Source organism: Pollicipes pollicipes, unplaced genomic scaffold (assembly GCF_011947565.3).
Source record: "Pollicipes pollicipes isolate AB1234 unplaced genomic scaffold, Ppol_2.1 Scaffold_4002;HRSCAF=4701_pilon_pilon_pilon, whole genome shotgun sequence".
NCBI lineage: Eukaryota > Metazoa > Arthropoda > Thecostraca > Pollicipedomorpha > Pollicipedidae > Pollicipes > Pollicipes pollicipes.
The window spans coordinates 33,406,692-33,423,585 of record NW_023596420.1 but is presented as its reverse complement, the minus strand read 5'-3'; the positions used below and the strand labels follow the sequence as shown (position 1 = coordinate 33,423,585).

The 16,894-nt window shown below is 49.2% G+C and overlaps 1 protein-coding gene across 1 annotated transcript in view; it reads right to left on the bottom strand.

Annotated features, from left to right (window-relative positions):
• Window positions 1-14,428, bottom strand: part of LOC119094399 (uncharacterized) — a 30,694-nt gene extending 16,266 nt beyond the window's left edge. Inside the window, exons 1-3 of the mRNA XM_037217460.1 lie at window positions 14,387-14,428; window positions 1,652-1,837; window positions 1,390-1,420 (exon numbers count right to left, since the gene is read on the bottom strand). Coding sequence (XP_037073355.1) covers window positions 1,390-1,420; window positions 1,652-1,837; window positions 14,387-14,428 — 259 coding nt within the window. The remainder of the gene's footprint in view (window positions 1-1,389; window positions 1,421-1,651; window positions 1,838-14,386) is intronic.
• Between the last annotated feature and the right edge of the window lie 2,466 nt (window positions 14,429-16,894).

Below are 16,894 nucleotides of genomic sequence, written 5' to 3'. Positions count from 1 at the left end.
ATGGACGGCTGGAAATAGCAAGGTCTGGAGCCAGCGGGACGGATGGACGGCCGGGAATAGCGCGGGCTGGAGCCAGCGGGACGGATGGACGGCGGGAATAGCGCGAGCTGAAGCCAACTGGTCATTCCGGATGGGCGCCATCGTTATCGTCATATCACATCGCTTTCGCTGGGTGCGGAGCTGGACGTAAGCAACGGACAAACAGCGCGTGGGTAGCCGCGCTGCAAGGGAGGAATGCAAAGTTCAGGAGGAGCGGACTCGAGGGGGGGTCCGCTGATATTAAAAAGCGCGCGAGTACCCATGGACACGCCCTACATGGCGTGCATATTCGCCATCAATCATGCGGGTGTGCAAAGGAGGGGAAACCGCGCCCAGCTTCGGCGTTTTTTACACCGCCATATCTAGAGTCTCAAACTGGGCGGCTGCGCAGGAAGGCCGCACCTAATGCTTCAATATTCGACAGCACCACCAGCCATTTCTGAGGCCCTGAAGACCGCCGCCCCGCACCTCCCCACGCGCCAGTACCACAGAACACCAATAGGATCACAGGCGTGGACGAAAGGGTCAACCCATGAGGTTCACTCACATCGGATCAAAGACGAGCCCCGTCATCAGGCATCACAAGGGAATCATGCGATTGGCGCACACATTCAACCTGCGACACCACTTTCTCTATCCTTCGTCACGACGCGACGGGTCCGAGGTCACGACGTCTGGGGCCATTCTTTACAAAAAGCGAAAGGTGTGCCAACTCAATAGCGAATTCTACGAAACGGTCTTCAGAAGAATAAGCGAAAAAGGCGAGGTTTGAAACCAGGTAAGCCTATTCCGATCAGTGGTGCTTTCACATCAATGCACCTACAACTTCATGATTCGTGATGTGGCCGGGCCCAGCATGCTTCAATGTCATCGTGGTCGCTCGCGGGACTGTCGTTTTTGTGGGAATTTAATTAGACGGCACGAAGTGAGCTGCTTCTGGGACCAGAGTCTGTCAGAGCATGCATTGTGTGCTGGTCCAATGCTGAGCCTTCTCCCAGGTGAGCCAACTGGGCAAGCGTCCGCACCAGACGCTGAGACAGTTACCCTCTGGCGGATCTTACGCGTCTACTCCGTCCGCCGCCCTACCGTCTCGTCGTCGATATGAGTCTTTCCTGTTTGAAACTAAAATCCAAGCTCACACAAAGCATCGACACACGGTAGCACTGGACATGCATCCAGCGTCTTTGCTGTGTTCGGCGGGCAAACCAGGTGTAGCGCAATGTACACATCTCAATCATAATGGCTACGAACTGCTTGAGTGTGATATCTTGAGTAGGGCTCTTGTCGGGCCTCCTGTGTTCTATCGGTCAACAAAGCCGAAATGAGTGTAGGGACGCATGGAGGCCCAACCCCGCAGCCCCACCTCCGCCCACGTCTCGCACTGCACCGGCACAGGGGGGTTCAGTCGGGCTCGAGAGGCTGACTCTGCCGCTCTGTCCTCCAACGCTCTGACGAGGCTCTCTTACATACTGGTTAGGTAATACAACGACGCGGGCAACATCTCGTCACTGGCATCGTAACACACCGGTGGCAACCGCCTGCCAGCGAATAATTCCCGCGGCGGGAATCGAGTCCAGCCGCCTCGCCCTGCCGTGCGCCCGATGGTGCTCACCTGGTTGACCATGTGGCCGTCGATGACCTGGCACTGGTCGGCGTAGCTCAGCTCATCCCAGCCGTCGGCGTGCAGCGTGCGGATCGTCTGCACGTTGGAGATGATGCGCTTGCAGAGCGGGCTGAGCGTGCAGAAGTAGCGCTCAGCCGCCGGCGCGCTCTCTATGCGGCTCGTCATGAACGCCCGCTGCCGGCCGAACGCCCCGTGTGAGACGGCAGAGAGGTGGAGAGACAGGCGCAGCCAGCACAGACAGGACCGGCCCCCGCCGGCGGCGCGCCGACCGTACTGGTCGGCGGGCGCCAGCCGCGCGCGCCGCTCCGGAGCGGGGAGGTATCGCCGCGATCGGCGCACGGGCTCGTGTCACCACGTGAACGACTCGCGTGCCGCGGCTTAGCGCGATACGGCGGCGCCGTGGCCCCAGCCCAGGCGCTGATACGGCGTCCGCGCGTGCAGGGGATTTGCGCGCCAGGTGCGCTCTGAGCTGGCAGTTGCACCTGAGCTGATTGCAGCATATCGCGCACATTGCGGTGAGGACGGAGATAAGGATAACCACTGCAGCCAGCATATTAGGCTCTTTGTCCTCATATCAGGGGGATTGGTGGTCTCATATCAGCTTGACATATCACAGTGAAAATCATTTATGGGAGCACACAACACTGTCACCAGTGCAGATCTGCAATAATGGTTGAAATTTACCAGCAATCCAAACTATGCAATGTTACAGGCATGACAGCCTAAGTTGTTATTCATGTGCACCATGGACATTAAGCTGGTTAAGATATTATACAACATGGCACATTCCAGAGATGAGGAGCCATAAAGTGGTGAGGGCCTCCAAATATTAGCTGGAGGGACCAACATGATGTGTAGTGCATCATCATCATTCAGAAGCATCTCCCTGACCTTAGTACCTGTGGCATAACCAGTGGATCCACAGAGAAGCAGATATGATGATCTTGGGGGATAAATGCTTGAAGCCAGGCATTTGAGACAACATAACCAATGCTTCCATTCAAGCAGCATACAAGTGACAACATGCAATGTATTCTGTGCCCACTCTTCCTCTAAGCTATGTATTGCTTCTATGTATGCCTCTGGACTACAAAAGTGATAAAAGGCATCAGAGATCATCTAAAGACTCCCAAAATATCAGGCTAACATGCATCTGGACACTGAGTATGGGCCCCTGATTTCATATGATCTATGGCAGCATTAAATTTCAGATCATGACCAACTGCATGTCCTAATAATGGATCCCAGAATACCTTTTAGTAGATCCTGCTACCTGCTTACAACATTTACAAGTCTCAATATATAAAGCAAAAACAGCCTATATTCCTCCTCAGCACAGATCTAACCAGAAACTAGAGTCCCAAGAAAACTCAAGGCAAACCAACAACACAGTGGTATTCAGGACCACATGACAATCATGACATGTTAGGTGATGTATGTAACATCTTTACCTGTTTGTGCTCAAAGCATGAATCAATAATGGTTCATGCCATGGATCTGAAGGGGCAATGATGCAAACTATCTTACCTATGGAATGACTGCTACCAAATTAAGCAGGACCTTATAGCACTGTGGTCATATACTAGATATTCAGGATCCTAGCTAAGTACAGGGGCCCAACAATATCAGCTGCTTCTCTGGTTAAAGACAGTGTTCCACATTTATATCGGGTTTTGAGCTGTAACAGCCATCTTGAAGACATTTCAGCGCTATTCACAATCCTGCCCTTCTTAAGACCTATGCCCAGCTAGTTTCTGAGTAACATGCCTGAAAAAATGGTGAGAGGTATACCAGGGTGGTGTTACAACATTCTACCACTTGGGTGGCAGGGATATCAATACAATTTCATACTATTATATCCTGACTTAAGGCTCACTGCTGGTTGCCCCACTCCTTGCTTAAAATTGGCTAATCAGCAACTAACTGGGCAGCTGTCAACCCATTCTCTTAGTGTCTCAGGATTGACAAACTGGCTAGGCAGGTCAGATGTCTGGATTTGGGGTCAAAAGGCAACAGTTTAGCATCAACTGGGGACCACTGAAAGCCAGAGTTCTGGCAGCATGCATTATATTTACATCCTGCACACCCTGCTGGATTAATTTTGGAGTAATGTATATGGGGAGTATTTCAAAGTCATCAATCATATCATAATATGATATGATTGATGACTTGACATCAATATTATAATAACATCATTCAAATCCTGCCATTCCATATGACATGTAATAATGCAATCAAAGGCCAATAAAAATATAATTGTTGAGAAGTTCATATCTGACAAACCAGAGTATTGTGCTCTATAGAGCAGTCTTCTCCATTTGAACAGCATACCAAAAGTTGTAAGTGACCTTGTTTTATGCTTTCTGATGCCTTCCTGCATACCTTTTAACATGTAAAATTCCCATTAAACTGGAATAGCTTGTGTTAGTGAGGTCTATGCTCTACATTGAGCTCAGGCTATTGCAAATCAATATTAAAAATGTTCATGATAAATGCTGTTGGTAATACACTACCCAAGAAATAAATGGTGATTAAGTTTATTACAATCAACAAGAAAACATATAAGCGAACACAAAAAACTGGAAAATGATTTGCAAAATGCCTGTAGGTTACTCACTTCTGAGCATAGTCTAATCATACATATATTTTGGAAAAGCTTATAATGGCAAAGATAATCAATTTCTTTTATTTTGGTCAATTTTATGATGGGCCATGCTTTATTATTTCATGATAGCAAGATATCTAAATCAAAGAAAGAAAAAGTAGATGCTCATCATGAGCAATCAAAATGATGCAAATAAAAAGCTGTATATGCTTCTAATTTAAGCCAAAGGGCAGCATTTAGCTTATAATTAAATTAACTTGACATTTAAACCCCCACTCTACCATTGACTGCATCATCAAAACAACTACAGTTTGCTGCAAACATCAATCTATCACTGTTATTAGGTGATATTTTTGGAGCACACCAATGGTATGTTCCAAAAATGATATGGCATGGTACCATCATAATGTATGCACAATGACAGGATTCCTCCAATTCTTAACTTTAACAGCCTGAAAGAAGACACATGCCTGAAATGTCAATGCACACTCCTTTAAAAATATATCAGCTATTTCCAGTGTCTCAGTCAAGACGAACCAAGAGGCGGAGCAAGAAAGCAGGAACATCCACAAATACAACGCTTCATAGTTTTGGCAACATCCAGGACAAGTCCAAGGATAACGGAAGGATACATGACGCATTAAGCGTCCTTTTAAAATCGAGTTCAATAAAACGATGCGTGTAACTAATACAGACCTTATCGTGGATCATATACGCAGCTTCACGGACCGCCCTCCGCACAAAATCCCGCACGCGACCATCCCTTCCTTGTCTTGAAGTCTTCCCTTGCCCTGCTCAAGGCTATGGCCCTACTATATCACAGAGTCGAAGGCAGCGCAACAGAGGCTACGGCCTGCGGTGAACCTAGCGGGAACTGATTACAATGGATAAATTAACCGCCCTATTACTAAAAAATCTAAAAACAAATTCATATTATTTTAAAACTTACTCAAATATACATATATTTATTTCAATAAAGATAATTACTGAACGTTTGAAGCTATTCATCATTCCAGTCACCAGCTATAAGGTTTACCCTATGATCTTCCGGTATTCATGCCGGGTTATTCTAGGCAGAACCTAGTGGATCTTGTTTTCAATCATTTGTTACCCAAGAAAGAAACAATAAAATGGAAAATGAAATTCTAGAATCTAAATAAAAACTCAAAAATTTGCATATTATTTTAAAAATATAAAAACATTGCATTTATTGTCCGCCAGAAACGTATATCAGCTAAGTGACTCTCTGGCCAGTGAAGCGGTGGCAAGCTGCACCCGAGCATGTGCGGAACGTAAGAGACGTTGCGTAGAACAAACGCGCGTGACAGACGTAAGAACAAACTACAGATGTTTAGACTATTATAGGTGTTCCCACAATAACATGTACTACCGTCCTATCATCTTCCAGTCTAAATTTTCCACTCTCAAATCGGTCTAGGCTACAGGCATCCCCACTGCCCGCAATCGCGAAGTCGAATAACGCAACTCCCTGCAGATCAGCTGCAATACCGACCAGCGCGTTACACACGTGACACAAGCACTTGGAAGTGAAAATGTCAGATTTGGGCTCTCCGTCATTTTCGTCATCGCTCGGTCCGAAATTTCGCATTACGAGACCGGAACTTCTGCTTGATAACTATATAGTTCCAAATAGACCTCCCTGCAGATTAGGTGCAAGATTACCCAAATAAGCACAGGCGTGACAGACGAACAAGTTTTCAAGAATTCTAGACATGCGCCCACCATTATATTGTTTTGGTGATTGAACATGCCATTGCACAATTGCTCTGAGGGCCTGGCGGTCGCCCGGTCAATGATTGTGCCTGATCTAGTAACATATATCCGTGTAGATCGCATGCAAAACCTAAAACGTGACGCGTAAAAAGTGGCACGCGCGCATGCACGTGAAAATGATAGACGCGTGATGACCATTCTATTGCGTTTGGGACTCATATTATGAAGTTTCGATCCCATGTGAAGTTTCTGTCCCGTTCCGGCCAACATTTACGCCAGAAGTCCAAGTGGGATGCCATTCAGTCCTAATCAGGGCACGCATTCCAGACCTACACCGCTGTTTCCGCTGTCAATCTTATAGCCATGTTACAGACAGCTGTCGAAGAAACCCCTGGTGCACAAGGTGCGCGTCCTCGAAGCACCAGTCCCGATATTTCGTGGTGTACCAGTCCGAGGTTGAAGAATTCAAATTGCGGCAAGGATCACGCTGCCTCCCTCAGCAAATACCGCTGCGCCGACTCCAGCGGCTGTGAATGCTCCCCCAGAGGTTGTGCCATCTGTGAGGCCTACCCCGCCTCCTCTGGGGGACGGGAGAACGTCAGATTGACCCTGGTTCAGCGTGGCCGGGTTTCACGGGCTTCTCCAGCGCCTCCGCTCTCCAAGTAGAGAGCAACCGCCCCCCGATGGACGACCAGGCAACAGCAAGGCCTCCTATGACACTGTCCTGTCCCCCCCTGCGAGCAGAGCCTTCTGGGGTGCACTTGACCGAAGGCTAGTTGGTGGCGCCAACCACCTCCAGGGGGGGGGGGGGGGCCCGTAAGCCCCCTCGTGCTGGAGAGTGGGTACCTGCTAGCCGTCAGCCTCTAGTGCGGGCTACCCGACTCGCACATCAGACATCGGGCGGTTGCCCACTCCACAGGTCGACGCTTCTGACACAGAAATCGGAGCGATACTCCAGCAATTCGGGCTGACCGTTGGGAGACCCGTCGCTCTTCTAGAAGGTTCTTCTTCGGGAGCCGGAAGAGCTCCGGTACAGCACTTTCGGCCGGGAAGATTCTGGTTTGTGGTCAGGCGATCAGGAACTTCCGGCATTGCGTCGATATTCGCAACTCCAACATCTTCATGGATCAACAGCCCGTGGCGTCCTGCGATCGGGTCCAGTCAGCGGTTGTCACCAGGAGGCGGCAGGGGTCCGAGGGCCTAGCCCCCCCCCCCCCCCCCACGTTTTTGACCTTCAGCCGCCTTAGTGCTCTCTGAACCCACTCCACCACCCCCCCTCCCCATGCATACGAGCAAAAAGGGGATACCTCACCAATGAAATGCAGCAAGTGTCTTCTGAACAACTGGTATATATAGGTTTCAACCACACCATCATCTTTATTACCATTATCATATATCATAACTTTCAGTATGTTTCAAATGGTATGAAGTCATTTCTCAAGATCGAAACAGCTCTGAAATCGAACCAATTTCTTAATTTTAATTTTGACATAGGACGCAAATCAAAGTAGCCGAAATGCGGGAAGAAATAAATATTCGAGGGTAGGTTAAGTTAACTTTATTGGCTCAGCCCCATCCCAACCACCTTCAGAACGTGACATCCCTGGATACAGCTCTGACCGCTTCTCGTCCAGGGAGATCCGTTACCTTGACTCCATCGGTCAAAGTTCAAATCGACGTCAGGTACGAGTCGGACAAGATGGACACGGTGGCTGACGAGCTTCGCGGACGGTCACCATGGCACAGGCAGCGCGGTCCCCGCTGAACGATCTTGACGACCATGGTAAGACAGAGAAAGTCAGGATGTCGCCCTTCAGACGCACCTCAGCTCGCCGTCCTCGCTGGCCCTGTCTGACACCCCGCTGGCGAGTGGACGCAAGCTCTGGTTTACGAGTCCAACGGGCGAACCCCGCCCGCTGGTGCCAGCAAGCCTACTGGAGGACGGGTGCGCATCGGCTCCTGAACGGTCCTGTCCACACCCAGAACTTTGCAGGACGCAAGAACTTGTGGAACAAGACCCCAACGGTTTGTTGTTGCCTTCCATGCCCTGGGGACATTAAGGTGTGCACCCGGGCGTGTGCCTATTGCCAGGCATGCCAAGGTTGCACCGTCACACAGCCCCCCCCACACATGGTTTCAAGCTACCGGCACGCTATCGTTTTGCCAGCGTCCTTATCGGTACAGCGTCGGCCTGCTGTCCCGTCGGACCGGTCCCAACGTACCCCGGTTACGTGCACCGACCGGTTCGGCCCGCCCCGGATGAAAAGCCCATCCGTGTGGCGGGCATTCGGGGCCAATCTCGATCGCCCGCATCTTCGTTGCCGGCTGGGTGGGGCGCGTTTGGAGTGCTGGCACAGGCACGGATGTCGATTTCTATTCTTTTGGGTGGACCAGGCTCTCCCCCACAGAGCCCATTTTGGCACCACCAAAGTAAATTTGGGACCCCAAGCTTCTGATGCTTAGGCAGTGTACAAGCCGAACATCGAAAGTGAGAGTTAAAAAATGTATACATTTCAAAGGTTACTGATAATTGTGCAACAGGAAAAAGGAGCAAAGAAAGTGACAACTGCGATGACAACTACGGAGATCAAGGCCAAGAAAAACACAAAATGGTCGATTCGTTCATATTTGGCCTTCGTGAGCACGATTTCCAGATATAACAGCCGTCATTCGGCTCTCAATCAATGTTTTGGAAGATACGATGACGTAATCAAACGATGACGCATCGAGGAGCATGTTTACTATGTAAACAGTGGAATAGTGTTGCAGAGATCAGTCCTTTCTATTTAAAAACATATAAATAGTTATAAGTGAGCTTTTGTCATCGTGTCTGATGCTTGCTTCAATTTCATCAAATGTTAAGTATTCCCTTTAAGAACAACGTATCCCAGGAGTACAGCAAGCTCGCAATGCGTGCTCATTGAAACAAGTGAGGTAAAGACATTCCCAACAGGAGAGCATCTACCTAAGCGATCTTGGCGAAAGGTCGGGCTCCATTGTTTTAAATGGTGCGTGGAGGAGTACTTTATTAGTACTAGGAGTACTAGGAGTATGTTTTGTTTTACATGAAATGGAATGTATCTGTTTTGCCAATTAGATTTAGGTGTGTCGAGTATGTGCGCATATACGAGTTGCGATTGCTACATATGTTCTGAACAGTCTGCCGTTAGGAATGCATAAACAAATGAATGAGATTTCCGAGGTACATGATATATATATATATATATATATATATACATATTGAACTAAATGCCATTACATAGGATGCCCACTGAAAAATATACATATACATATATTTATATATACATATATATGTATATACATCTTGAGCCAAATACCAATACATAGGATAACCGCCGAAAAGTTTTCATATCCGGGATCCGTCCCCCATTCTCTCACGAGAACGCGTTTCTCTCTTCCTATCAGCGCCTGATCGACACCAGATCGGTGCCGACAACAATACTTACAGATGTATCAGCACTGCCAATCAGTGTCGGATTCAGGGTTTCGTGAAGGGGGAGGGGAAGGGGCACACCACAGTGCTGACACCTTCCCAAGAAACATAATCGTATTCCGATCATCCGATTGCAAGATTCGTATGCATGCTTTTTTCGTACGGGACCCATCTTACTGTGCGTGGTCCTGCAAAACTAGGCGTGCTTTGTATGCACATACATACAGTTTGTTCATTTTTGTCATATCATTATATATCCTGTTATTTTGAGGCTAAGCATTTCGGAGAAAATATGACAAAATGAGCTAGAGGTGGCAGTTAAATACCATCAAAATCAGACCTGAACTTAATTTTGGCCTATTTACGGTTGCCCGCCTCCGGCGAACATCCGGATAAGCCGATGTGATCAGCGGAAGTCTGATGATTAATGCGGAGTCTTTGCCTTGACTGTTATGAAAGAGTACACAATACTCTATCATTCCAGATGTATCAGGTACATGATGTACAAGTATGATAAGTGTCATAACGCAATAAACAACGGCAATGGCGCATATGACGGCGGCAGCACATAAGATTATGTTGGACAACGGTCCGCATACCTTCATCGGCACATATCCGACAGCTGCCCTAAGGCTGAGGCGCCAAGGGAAAACGTCATCTTGTAGTCTCGGACTTGTGTGCGTGAATTAATGAAGCCAGGCCCACACATATGAGCAGGCGGAAGCGTCCAGTTTTGTTGCGTTTTGTGATAAAAAGCTGCTTCCGTTCGGCCGGCTATGGACCCCTTTGAAGCTCAGGAAGCGCAACCTCGTCCCCCCCCCCCCTCTTGGGTCCGCCACTGCTGCCAACGCAGAAGTATGAGGTCCTGGCCAAATGGCCGCGACCAACCAGTTAGCGTTATATATTCTGAGGTGCGAGTTTAAGCACTGTTGATGGTCTACTGGTTGGTGATCTGATGGGCAGCCAGAGCAACCTTTCTCTCCGTCGTCGGTGAGTGCTTGCAAGCGCGACGATAAGACACCGTGAGGGCGCGTTACTAAATGCGGCCGGCCGGCCCGTAGCGTAATGCCAGCATACGGCGACCAGGTGGTCCTTATAATCGCGTGTCAAGAGTGCCGCGCGCACTCGATGGTGCTGCTGTGCGGCTATCACCTGCCACTCCAACACATTTGTCCTATCAAGGCACCCACCTTCGTCGATTGAACCCTCGACAGCGCATGACTGAATGCTGGGGGGTTCCCCGCAGTTTTAACTTGGTCATCGGCTGATGTCACCTCTCTGTTCCTGTGACTGACTGTGCAATACTAGTTGCAGGCCGGCTGGCCCACTCACTTATGCCTATCATACGCCAGGTAAAGATAATAACAATCGCGCGTGGAGAGTGCGACCGATTGCAGTCAGCCCTGTTGTACGGCTATCAGCTGCCATCGCAACACACTTTTGCGGTGGCAGCTGACACTTGTAATCGCGCGTCAATCCATCTTATTCGGCTGACCCCCACACATGCCCGATAAAGCTGACCCCACCATCACTCAATGATGGCGCGCGGATGCAGCGGCGATTTGCCATGGAAATGATGGTTATTTTCGTGCACGTCGGGTACGGCCGTGTGCGGAAGATGTCATTATGGGATGGATGGAATGGATTCTGGAAGCACTATTTTTGGACAATGCATGTTAGCTATCAACACATATCACCCTAATTACTAACCTGACCTTCTGACGGCGCATTACTTGATGCCGACGAGCAGTCCGTATTGTGAGGGCGAGCGCACGCCCGTCCTGGAACGTATAATCTCGTGGGAAAAACGTGACCGTGTGCATTCCATAGCACTGCCCAGGGGCTATCATCTACCAGAGCAACACGTATCCGATCAACCCACCCGCTGCCGCCCCCCCCCCCCCCCCCACAATGCATCATTCAATGCTGCACGTCGGCCGCAGCGACAGTATGCAGAATCACGGGGGTGCGATTTAAAATACTTATATCGTACGCGGTGAGTGCGACAGCGTGCTCTAAATTTCACTGTATGAGCACTATCAGCAGGCAATATAACTCTGTCATTGACCGGCAACGCCCTTTCATGCGGCCCTTTGATGGGTCTTACTAACGTGGCCGGCGAACCCGCAGTGTGATGGCCTTCATACAGTCATCCGCGAACAGTACTTATAACCGTGCACGAAGTGCGCGGACGTGTACGTTCGATGCCACCGAAGGACTATTAGCACCCATTGTAGCACATTTGTCTAACCGAGGCATCCATTTTATTCGTTTCATCCCTGACAGAGCATTGCTTAATGGAATGTTCTATGTTTGAAAATGCTAAGGCAAGAATCAGATGTGATGAAATAAGCACAATTGTATATATTTGTGTGCTTTTTAAGAGTTAAGAAACTGCTCTAGATAGCATAATTTCACTATTAAGTAAATATGTTAACCCGTACGATATCGTTTGATGACGTCATGGAATGTCTTCATGACGTGATCGCTTGCCAGACTGACCGAGTCAGAATTACCACTGCAGCGGACGGGCTGACTTTCTTGTAGTATTTCGACTTGCCAAAAGGTGGCAGTGCGGTGCTAGAACGTGTTTGCGAAGCAAAATATTGTCATGTGCTCGTATTTCCGGCGCTTTCTGGGAATGCCTTTGCATGTTTATCCATGCCTATATTGTTTGCTTCCACTCCTTTATTCGGTAATTGCGCTTTTCTTACCGTCATAACTCGCCCCCACTGTCCAACTTCCTGCACCATGGAGCACAAAACGAGATTCGTGCTCAAACTTGCACTTAAAGCTTTACGTTGATTAAAAGCCGATGAAGGTCCGCTGGAGCAAGAAATCATGCTGACGTGCACCTGCCACGAATAACTCGATGATCATGTTGCTTGCCTTGAGCTTGTCCGGTTGGGTTGACCCCGTAACAGCGAATCACTCAATGCTGGTGGGTCGACCGCACGGGTAAATTACAACGTTGCGAGATGCAGCTTACAGTGATTTTGTTCGTGCGCGGTGGATCCGACCCCTGTACACACGATGTTATGCTGGGGCGGCATCAGCTGGCAGTGTAAATCGGTCATCGGCCGGTATCACTTTTTTTGTTCGTGTGACCCCGGACGGCGGATTACGAAATGCGGGCCGGCCGGCCCGTGGAAGCGTATAGACAGCATACAGCGGCCCGGGAAAAGCTGAAAGTCGCGTGCAAAGAGTGCGACCGTGTGAATTCGATAGCACCACCGTAGTGCTATCAGCTGGCACTGCAACACACTGTCCGATAGAAACGTTCATTTTATTCGGTTAATCCCCAGGCAGCACATCATGCATACTGCATGGCCGGCCGCATCGCTGATTTGCAAAGCTTCCGCATTTAATTATCACTTGCAACACGACGCCTGGAGCACACACGCACACCCATAAACATGCAGTTAACTTAAGTGCAGCCGTCCCGCTGCCGACATCTGCCTCCACAGCTGCAGCGGAATCCAGCGTGCTCGACATCGGGAGCGGCGCCGCGGCCAGGCCCGCTGCTCGACACCCGCTGCGGACCAATGAACGGGTGACCGGCCCCAGGATCGCGCGGACGCATACGCGGGGGCACGCTGGCCGCGCCCCAGACCCGCTGCTCGACATCCGCTGCGGACCAATGAACGGGGTGACCAGCCCCAGGATCGCGCGGACGCATACGCGGGGGGCACGCTGGCTGCGGCCGGCTAGCGCGGCTCAGGCCTACGAGCCGGCGGCGGCTGACCGTGTTCCGGCGGCTAATGACAGTGCTCTGATTGACAAAGGATTTTCCACCGTTTCTGGGACGGATTTGGAAGGTCTTGCTTCAAACTGCACAGATGATCTGTCAGACTCAGGATTAATGTACGTGACTCAGAGAAGTTGCATGATAACGCCTGTTCCCAAACAAGGGCCCAAGAACTGCTAAAACAAGCGTTTGATAGGTCTGCTAGACGTCATTTATTAAAGCATTGCCAATGCTACTCGCATACAATTGCGTTGAAGAAACAAGGAAGCGTTAAGGAAAAAAACACAGCTGCCAAACATGTGATATCTTTAAGGTGGCTTATGTCATTCCCTGTGTCACTGCTCACAGCCTTGTGTTGATTCAAATAGGAAGCCTAATAATGAAGCTTGTATGGTGTGCCATACTACAAAAGGTGGGCCGTGTACATCTACACCAATGAAATTCCAACTGACAGACGTAGGCACGAAAACAATAGGACCGGGAATGTGCCACCTTATTTTAGGTACGCAATAAATTGTGCACGTCTGTTTGCCTCTCTGACCCTGCCGACATCTGACCTGATCTGCCCGTCTAACCTGCCAGTCGTTTCAAAAACGGCTTCTGGCTCAATTTTGTTTTCTCTCTGTTTAAGAACAGCCGCCTCCTCTTACCATTGTTAGCGCCAAACGGAATGCATGTACCCACCGCGGCTCCAATCTCTGCCTGAGCCGTTTCAAAAACATTGGCGGGCGTGACCTGCTGGTAAATCAGTTTTCCGCGCAGGGTGGGGTGGTTCGTTGTTTACTGCGGGGTGGGGGGATTTTGACAGGCACTGGTGGGGATAATCCTCCAATTAAAATTTTAAAAAGCCCTGCTTCAAACCCTCGAATGGGGCCTTGATCCTATGGTCTCGACATGCCCGAAGACCCGATCTGGACCTGGAATGTATCAGACCTAAAGGTCTCCTAATGGAACATCGGTTCTGCAGGCTTGATTGTTGATTGAAATCCGGTACATCTCTGCCAATCGACCACGCCAGAGATGCATGTGACACTTGTACCAATTTGGGTGCTCTCACAGTTGATCAGCGCTGAACGAGGAGTTATCTACCGTGGTCAGTCACCGGCCGGACGTTGCCAGCCGTGCGGCCAGATTCCGGATCCGATGGCGACAGAGTGGCCCCAGCTGATATTTGGGGAGTACCTGCGTCTCGTACGACTCTGGCTCCTCACGATCCTGGCGCATTGTCCTCGCGCACCACTCCCTAATTAACGCACCAGATTAGGCGCGGAATGCCGCCGCCCATTCCGATAGGACGTCGGTCAGCCGCCGGAAGCCTTCCGCCCGAACATTCGGTGTGAATGTGTTGCGTTACTGAACTTCCCGTTTACAAATACACATTCCAAATACCGAAAGGTACGAAAGACGCTTAAGATTTGAATCGTGTTGATATTGAAACTCTTTGTCAAAGATACACCGCTAGATCGGAAACGGCTATGCCGAGCATAGATATCTAAGACTGCTACAGCGGAAACGTGGCTGCACAGATGTGCAGTCGGCAATGATGGGCGTTGTGCATCGCATTACCCCGGCGTTGCGGGTATAGGGGATGAAATCTGCTCCCCCCGCGTCCAATACTTCGTGATAATTTAAAAAGACCTTGAGATGTCACTGCGAATTTCATTGCCGATTAATTGATAAATTCTACGCTTTGTGTTCACACGACGACTATCATACATTGATAGGTCAAGCGTGAGTGTCACCAGAGTGACGTGGTGTTTGCCGATTTTTTACGATCTGTAAACATCACGCCGCAGACAGGTTGACACAAAAACCGAACGAGAAAAACATATGTTACCTGTATACGGGAAATGTGAGCCAATTAGTCCATTATTCATATCCTTTGTCGCTGAATTGTTTCCGTGTTGAATTTGGAAATATTGTCATGTCAAATAACAAAAACAAATATTTATAAAAGTATACATAACATTTTTTGGTCTCGGTCTCAAAAACGAAAACATGAAGAAGCTTTCCTAGATACGACGAAGATGGATACCAAGTTTCAAGCAATTATCTGTAACAATGATTACGTTACTACTCGACATGCATCACAGCGCACGTTGTCCGAGCCCAGGTGGGCCCAGGCACGTGGCGGCGGGCGGCGGGGCTCAGGTCTGCCGCGGCGGCACGATGACGGGGCGGCAGAGGCCGTTTTATCAGTTTCACTCGCGAACTGACCACGTGCCCGACGGCGGGGTCAAAGGGTATTAGGGTGCGCTGTCGGCAGGACTAAACTGTCGAAAATAACACGAATATCGATCTGGCCGCTTATTGAAAGCCGATGTCATTTATCTGACCTTGATCTTAGACGGTTTATAAAAGGGTAACAACTCTTGCTCACGTGTCTGATAACCATAACTGCGGCTAAGCTCTGTCACGTCGCGTTTAGATGGTTCAAATATGACGAAAATAAATAGACCAAGTTTCCATACAGACCAAGGCCTCAGCTCTCATTTGTACGGCATGTGACCTTCGTTCTAGGTGTAGTGCGACGCGCGTAACATTGGATATCGTCCTACACAACATATTTGATCAGGTTGCAGTGATTTCACCTCACGGGATGTGCTTCTAAATGAAATGCCTTGTGGGAGCGGTCCGATATCCAGAAGAAGCGCCTCTAAAATTTGAACTCGACCTGTGACCTAAACACACAGTTCAAGTCGAGTCTGTTTGAACGTTTAAGACCGCACATCACGGCGCTATCGATTACAACTTGAATTTTTGAATTCGGCCCAGCCGCTCTTGAGATCAGCAGAAAGCAAATGTGGCCATCTTCGGTCAATCGTGTGCCGCTGGGGATACCGGTCAATGCCGGGTTAAACTAATTCTGGGTATATAAGAGGGGGGGGGGGGGGGCTTAACGATAACATCCTCGACACAAGCAAATGAAGCGTTGTTTTCGATTGATGAAGGCAGGCGTTTCACAAAAGAGGACCGTCGGGTTGGGTTACCGGTAACTCGCCCGATTTTCCTTGGTTTGCCCAGCCTCCCTGTGAGTCTATATCATTTTGCAGCTGACGCCCCTCTTTCCATTGGACACGTGTAAAAGTAATTTGACGTGGGTGTTACCGATGTAGTGGCATTATATATGCAAGCTTATATGTGCTTGCGAGCTTGTTCCATTAAGCGACGGAGCGTCTATGGACGATTTGTGTTTGCATTATTTCGGGACGCATTCAACACCATTCATAAAATTCCCTGGCTGACCCGAACTCTGGCTGCCGGGATGCCTGACGGTAACCGGACGTGATGTACCCACTACCAGGAGCGTTGAAACCTTGCTCTCCAGACTTCCACTGCGGTTTGACGATTGCTTTACATTCCAAACACTAAAGAAAACTACGCTTGCTACCACTACAAACGCCAGTTTTTCCTCATTTCGTCATTGTCACTTGTCAATGCTGCTGCAATGTTTCTGTGTTGTTAGACTCTTAGTGACACCAAAACAAACCCCGCGAAGCCACAGAGATTGCTGTTTTACACCACTGAGCCTCGCTGACAAATCGTTACATTTCTTCGGTCCTCTTCTCGCGCCAGTTGCAATTTATTCTTTCCTCGCCTGGTGCGGTTTCTTTGGCATTCATAAAATAAGGAGTTCGGGTAATGCATTTGATTCGCCACAAGGAATGAATGAATGAATACACGAGTGAC